Raw genomic sequence first — 7,550 nt, forward strand, 5'->3', positions numbered from 1 at the left:
CACTCTGGACCCTTAGGGACAGAGCAAAAACCGCCAAAAATTTACCATTTTCAAAATGTTTTATCTACAATCTCACATCTGTAAGAAAAATTAAATTCACAGTGGTGTAGAGCAGGAAGGCCTCTACTAAAATTCTAATTTCTTTATCCCAGCTGTATGGGTTTTGGTATCTGGGTGAGACCAAAATGGTCAGTGATTATATGTGTTAAACTTGAACACATCCAACTTCTTATTGATAACTACCATTCCATTTTTTTTTTAAATTTGGTTTGAAGCATCTTTTGGACAAGAGTGACAAAAATTGTAATTTCCAGGGCTTCTGCACTATTGAGGCCTTATTGGAGGGATAAAACTGCCAAAAATTGACCAACATTCAAAAATTTTCTTCTCTACAATTGGACATCTGAAAGAAAAACTAAATCACAGTAATGTAGAGCAGGAAGGCCTCTACCAAAATTGTCTTCATGATCTCCGGTGTAGAGGTTCAGACCCCAGGGTGGGGTAAACTTGGTGTATGTGTATAAACATTTACATAATATCTTTTTTCATATTATTGATAATAAATTGCAACTACTAGTAAGTAGACATTAAGGAGTAGGTAGTTACGAAAATTGTAAATTTCATGATCCCAGGGGTAAGAGTTATGGTTTCAATGTGGGACCAAAATTATTACAGTGATGATTGTCTTTATCATTTAAAAGACGTCTTTAGTCTGCTTAAATACGGTATCAAAACTAAATGCATGTTTAGGAAAATCAGAAAAGGGTGTACCAAAATTGTGAATTTCGCAACCCCAGGGTTTTGACTCTAGAACAGGTCCAAATTAGTCATATCGTGTTAGTATTACTTAGATCATATTATGTAAAGTCTTTCATCAGCATAGGCACATGGGGGAGGGAGTTTTAAGACCATCTTGTTTCATATTAGTATGCAAAACAGGGATTTTTTTTTCTAGTATAGTGTCTAAGTGATACTTTTAACTAAAACTCGGGTGACCAATAAGGCCTGTGGGTCTCTTGTTAAAATGTGTGAGTGTTTCTGTGCGCACGTGCAGCACTCTCTCCAAACGACTCTGTCTCTTGCTACCATCTTTGCCTAGTTCCAGTTTCTCCTTTCTGCTTCCGCTGTTGTTTTAGGTCCCCCTAGTGTAATTTTCTCTCCAGTGCCCTCTTGCAGTCGTTGTCAACTTGTAACCTTCCCTTCGAAGAACATGAATTTATGCATACTTTAATCTTATCTGTAAGTATTTAATCATAAGTAGATACATGCAAGTCGCATGAATGGATAGATAACGGATATCCGATATAGCAGGAATGGGGCTGGATTCTATAACCTAGCTGGCTCAGAAATGCATCTGCATTGTCTTGCTAGGCGTACATATATATAATGATTATAGAAGTAAAGAAGTATTGGAAAAATATCAATCCGTGTGCCAAGGGAGAATAATTAAGGTATGTTTTTAGTGTTCATGCCGGCGAAACGAATTGGTGTTAATTATGGGACATGCTATCAAATACGTCATAGTGGTCACTCATTTCAACACGTGGGTGTCTTACTGATACTTCGGTTCCCTGCCATACCAATGACGACTACACCCCCTTGTCAACCTCCGAGCCGATAAGATATATTCTTTGAAAATCTATTCAATTAATGTAGTTTTACATCTCGTGAATTGCAGTACGATAAAAAAAAAAAAGATCTCTTGTTGTAAGCGTGGAATACATATGCATATTCTTTAGACGCCTAGCATGCACACACATCAAATGAAAAGTACGATAGGTAGATAGAATACATGTTTAAATCCCATGTATAAACGAATGACGTTAATAACGTGTTGAACCATGACATCCACACAGGTAAAAATACTCCGTATGCATAGTCTGTGTAGCACCAACACATACCTGTTCCACTCATGCACGAATATCGGGTATTCCCACGAAGGCGTGTCAATATTCAACAGGTTGTGTATGTTAGCTGATGGAAGTAAGGGCTGTACTGCTCAGACATGTGACATTTGCATGGTCCCCGAGAAAGGTACGTTTGGAAAATTTCATTCCTTGTACTATGATACTCTACATGGGGATAAATAAAGGGGAAATTGTCCGTTTAAGTCGCAATTGTGTGTAACTAGATTAGAAGTATTGATTATTTTGTAACATTTCTTAAGGTGGTCTGCACTTACTCTCTCTCTCTCTCTCTCAACATTCTAAAATTGGTGTTGATGCCATGGAATGCCTATTGAGCCCTTGTCCGATACCTATATATACATGTAGTTAATTTTCGTATTTCTACACCAGACCAGTACAGTAAAATCAACCAAAGGTGTCCAACAAAGAATACAAGCATCCTCTTTCCTTTATCATCGTGCAGAGTGTACGAATTATACAGGTATTGCAGGTACTCCATAGTCTACAAGTGTTAATTCCACCAGTGATATTCATTTCATTAGGAGTGGATGCCTTAGCTGAAGGGGATAAGTTGGAATGGAGAGGATGGAGAGGGATCTAACGGCCAGAAATAGGGTCGGATTCCTTTTTGCGCTGGTTTGCACAACGTTCAGCTTCTCCATGTTCTTCATGGCCATGAACAATCTTTGGTATGAAGGTAATTGAACTACAAGGATTTCATGGTTTTTGGGTGGTTTTTTTTGGTTACATAACATTTACAATGAGATTGAACACAAGATCTTAGTCCCTTGTAATAAACGTATCTTCTCTGCTCTAATCAGATAATGACTAAGGGTAACGCAGTGGTGATTAAATCCAATTTCAAATGGTCTGGGGGAATCTGTCTACTCTGAATAGTACGAGGCGTTGCGATCAAAAGATGCAATTGGAAAGGGTTTTAAAGACAATTATTTATCAAGAAAGCACTGCCAACAATATTTTCCCTATTCTGCTTCATAATTTCAAGGGATGGGGGTATATGCTCTAAGAGACCAGGGTCTGCAATCGCTTGTTCTTTGTCTTTAATTCATTGATACAAATCAGTGGGATTTCTCTTTGCGCCTACTTGCAAAGAACCCTACTATAGAGTTATTGTAGATTTAGACCTTTCTGCTAAATATGCGCAGTTCTATGTAATAATGAAAATGTATAATAATCGATGGTATTTATTGGGTAGACAGAAGGACTTAACTTAGAGTATTAGTACTTTATCATATACAGGGAGCCCTCCCCTTGATGACAACGAAGTGTTGGACTACGAAGAATTCAGAGGACTAGGGGGACCCATATTGCAGGATCACCACCAACACAGCGGTAGAATTCATGCTCAAAATCTATGCACAAGTAACAGTTCTCAGTCACGCTCGTTGATTCCTTCTTTCGTTATCAATGGTATGTATGTAGATATCTGTATTTCAGATGTAAACGAAGATGTTGCAATCGACGTAAAAAAGAAAGTTCGCGTATTGTGCTGGGTAATGACTGCACCCAAAAATCTGGATAAAAAGGCAACAGCTGTGAAAAATACCTGGGGCAAAAGGTGTAATAAAGTGATATTCTTCAGTAGTGTGACCAACACCTCATTCCCTACAGTCGGCCTTCAAGTTTCGGAGGGCCGCGAACACTTGACAGGCAAAACCATACAGGCTTTCAAATACTGCTACGAACATTATAGGAACCAGTTCGATTGGTTTTTAAAAGCAGATGATGACACATTTATAATTGTAGAGAATTTAAGATATTTTTTGTCTCACCACAGTTCAAAGTCTCTTGTATTCTTCGGGCATAAATTTAAGCCAATTATAAAGCAGGGATACTTTAGCGGTGGGGCGGGGTATGTGTTGAGTAGGGCTAGTCTGGACAAATTTGTGACAGAGGGCAGCATCAACCCGTTCATCTGCAGGCAAGATGGCGGTGCTGAGGACGCGGAACTGGGAAGATGCATGATGAAGCTTGGGATCTCCGCGGGAGAGTCCCTGGATACTTTTGGCAAAGAAACGTTCCATCCTTTTGTACCCATTGCTCACTTGGAGGGTCACCATCCAGAATGGTTTTATAAATACAGCGCCCATAAACCGCAAAAGGTATATTTGAATTCCTCATTATATTCATTAACTGTCATGTGGAACATTCTTGAACATGACATCAAATACTGTAAACCAGTGTGCGAAATTAACCATGGACCGATAGACAATGTCTATAGAAAATCGAGTCGGTCTATAACGAATAAAATAGCTATAGACTGACTTGTCTGTAGGAATTATGAGTTAAAAAAAGCAGCGGGGCCAATTTAATATATGTATTACACTGATGTTTCTGTTCACTCCTTAGCTGTAATAAAATGTTCCACAATGTAAATAGAAATAATTCGAATAAGATTATTCCATTTTCAACGGGGGGGGGGGGGTGTGTCAATTTAATACTTTTACTTCAATGCACACCATTTTTGTTCAAATTTGGAATATCCTTTTTGAACGGCAGATATGTTGAAGGTGCACTCCTTGGAATCAAACGGAAAGCGGTCAATACAACAAGTTCCAGCAAAACTAAAGTCGCAGAAAATTATGAGAAAATAAGATGTAGTAGAAGTGACTTAGACGAAGAATCAAACGGTGAAACTGAACGGGAACAAAATGAAAAAGCTTGTGCATGAAATTGAAAAAGAATATAGTTAAACTATGAATGAATTACCAAATCGAATTTTTGTCCATTATTTACTTTTTAATAATAATGAATATTGCATGTTAGATTTCAGTCTATAAGAATTTGTTTTGGTCTATGGGAAATGAAATGAATATGGACCGAAAGTCTATAGGACTTTAAAGTTAGTTTCGCACACTGGTAAACCAGCTTTTATCAAAGCTGATGATATTCGCGAGTGAGACAGCATTTATACACCGCAGTTACCTACACACAACATAACTGATTTATTTGCGGGAATAATTCATAGGAGTAAATTGAACTCTATACGAGAGAGATGTGTGGTGGCAGAAAATATTTTGCAGTAGATGTAAGCAAATCTAAACTCTGCGATAATATATGCAAATCTAAACTCTGCGATAATATAAGCAAATCTAAACTCTGCGATAATATAAGCAAATCTAAATTCTGCGATAATATAAGCAAATCTAAACTGCGATAATATAAGCAAATCTAAACTCTGCGATAATATAAGCAAATCTAAACTCTGCGATAATATAAGCAAATCTAAACTCTGCGATAATATAAGCAAATCTAAACTCTTTTAAAGAGAACATAAGCAAGTCTAAAAAACTTCATTGGAATAGGTGAAAGCAAATCTCTCGGATACTTCTCGCATTCGACAAAATTTGGTTTACAGATAGTGTTCAGGTGGTCAATATTAGAGTCCTTGATATTTAACACAATCTTTCAACACATTTGTGTTGTTTTTATTCTATTTTTCAATGTTTATACATTGATTCTTTATTTTTTTCTTATTTCAGGGTCTGGGGTGCTGCAGTGACTACAGTATTTCATTCCACTATATGTCCCCGTCGGACATGTATCTTATGGACTATTTGTTGTACCACCTAAAACCTTACGGCATCGTTCAACAGCCGGGAAAGAATAAACATTTTGACAGTGATGAAGGTCTACCCAGGAGCTAGTCAGATCTAACTCGGTATATCAACAATTGTGAGAGACTTTCGCATGTGTGCTTTGGTTATCGAACTAAGCAGAAACTGACACACATTTTGTATTCAAATGTGGAAATCGTTAAAACTCATGGATATTCCGAAGGTGCTTATCATAATTCAGCTTCTGTATTACTTCAATGTCGACAGATACTGTAGTGTATCGTTTTCAAATTTTCACGTTAAAATCATTTGAAAAGACATCTTCGTTGATATCATATTTCATCAATACTCTTTGTTTGTGATAATTAAAGTATAATTTTAGAGAATTTTACCAGCTTGGAAATTGTATATTCTGTGTTTTACGCCTCGATATAGAATTTATATAAATGTGTAGCTTCTAGGTAAAGCATTGACAGATGCATGGCGCTAAGGGTCGTAACAGTGAGGGTTCTTTATCGTTCCGACGCATACTCTGGCACAAGACCTCCATTTTAAGGTCATATTCGAAAGACCCGTGACTTTCACTTTTTATGCCGGGCGTATGACGAACTAGAAGTCACCACCTACAATTAGAATTGACGTGGCACCGGGATCGAATCCGGGACTTCTGGCTCCCAAACCATTACATGTACTTAGCCTACACTAGTTTAGCAATCTACGTGAGCGTATCAAGGGATCTGGTTTTAATCAGATTGTTACTTAGGCTACCACGACCAATTTCGTATATGGAAAAATGATACCGTGGAAGTAATGCTGTGTTATATGGGTTAAGTTTCTCGTAGCCTCGAGCCACGATCAATAGGTTCTCTGTTGACATAATTGACGTGTGATTTCTTTCCAATACTTGGTAAATGAAAACTTTAATTTTTTTATTTACATGTAATTTAGTTAAAAAAAACAACCTACAATTTTCATTGAAAGTCGCCCGGAAAAAAAATCCACAAAGCTAACCCACAGGGTTTTGACACAATCTGAGCAAACTGGTATATGTAGTGTGATGGGAGCTAACAAATCAGCCAAAAATTCTCGATTCTCAAAACGTCGGTATCAATCGTGATAATGCTTAAAAAGTTTTCCCAGTTGAAAACCAGAATATTGTTCTGTTTTGTAATTCATAAATCGTTTGTAAACATGATTTCACAGAAACTTTAAAAAAATAAGTCCAACTTCCGAGAAATTAGGTCGCCGTCGTTAACCCTACACCATTTTCTCCATGCAATTTTCCTTCATTACATTGGATGTTATGCATCCGTTGCAGTCCATCTTTGAATTGCCGTTTAAAATATAGCTACCTCAGTACTTGTGGTCAGTCTCACAATATTAGAATATTAGAATGAATGTTGATCGTCGATTTCGGCAGATCAGATTCGTTTTCACCAGCTATTGGCCTCCCGAGTTCAAACAAGTCAAAGATGCTTCATATCAAATGAAAAGAATTGGAAGAATAGCTGTCGAGGAAAATTGGTAACGCACAACAAACACAGACCTAAAAAGACAGGTGACCTTAAAAAGTATGTAGCGGGGAAAACGACTTTTTAAAAAATCGTTTGTATGACTTCCTAAATCATCGTTATGGCAGTCAGACAAGTTCGATTGCCAGTGGCCAGGTAGATCAGTTTTGGAGATTCAGGGATCCCTGGTTCGAATTCCGATCTGGTCCGTTGCATTTTCTCCCTTCCTGTTACATTTGGTACAGTAGAACAGCCCCTGGAACTGACAGGTGAAAATGACTGCCAGGGAATAAGATCCTGAAAGGAATGTGGCGGTCAGACGGGTTCGATCGCTGGTAGCCAGATAGTTCAGTTGGTAGAGCACCTGACAGGAGATTCAGGAGACCCGGGTTCGAATCCCAATCTGGTCCGTTACATTTTCTCCCTTCCAGGTAGTTTTGGTGCCATTAACTACTGGAATGTTGCAGGTGAAAGTTCTGCTAGGGGTAAAAAGAATCTGGGTATGTGTCTTCAAGGGCAAAGACAATTCAAAGAGGGATTGAAGAATGTAGCAG

At 37.9% G+C, this 7,550-nt stretch overlaps 1 protein-coding gene across 15 annotated transcripts; it reads left to right on the plus strand.

The window, feature by feature from the left end:
- Positions 1-1,261: 1,261 nt before the first annotated feature.
- LOC125669583 (glycoprotein-N-acetylgalactosamine 3-beta-galactosyltransferase 1-like) lies at positions 1,262-5,871 on the plus strand. 15 transcript variants are annotated; one of them, XM_056163178.1, is made up of 6 exons: positions 1,296-1,451; positions 1,961-2,034; positions 2,450-2,604; positions 3,168-3,260; positions 3,366-4,030; positions 5,411-5,871. In XM_056163178.1, exons 3-6 carry the CDS (start codon positions 2,484-2,486, stop codon positions 5,573-5,575), a joined length of 1,044 nt encoding a protein of 347 aa, XP_056019153.1. In that variant the 5' UTR covers positions 1,296-1,451; positions 1,961-2,034; positions 2,450-2,483; the 3' UTR covers positions 5,576-5,871. The 15 variants fall into 15 exon arrangements, with proteins under 15 accessions (XP_056019152.1, XP_056019147.1, XP_056019155.1 ...); XM_056163177.1 differs by lacking the exon at positions 1,961-2,034 and having other exon boundaries at positions 1,262-1,451; positions 2,298-2,604; XM_056163180.1 differs by lacking the exon at positions 1,961-2,034 and having other exon boundaries at positions 1,271-1,451.
- Positions 5,872-7,550: the final 1,679 nt, after the last annotated feature.

This window comes from Ostrea edulis, chromosome 4 (genome assembly GCF_947568905.1).
Source record: "Ostrea edulis chromosome 4, xbOstEdul1.1, whole genome shotgun sequence".
Classification (NCBI taxonomy): domain Eukaryota; kingdom Metazoa; phylum Mollusca; class Bivalvia; order Ostreida; family Ostreidae; genus Ostrea; species Ostrea edulis.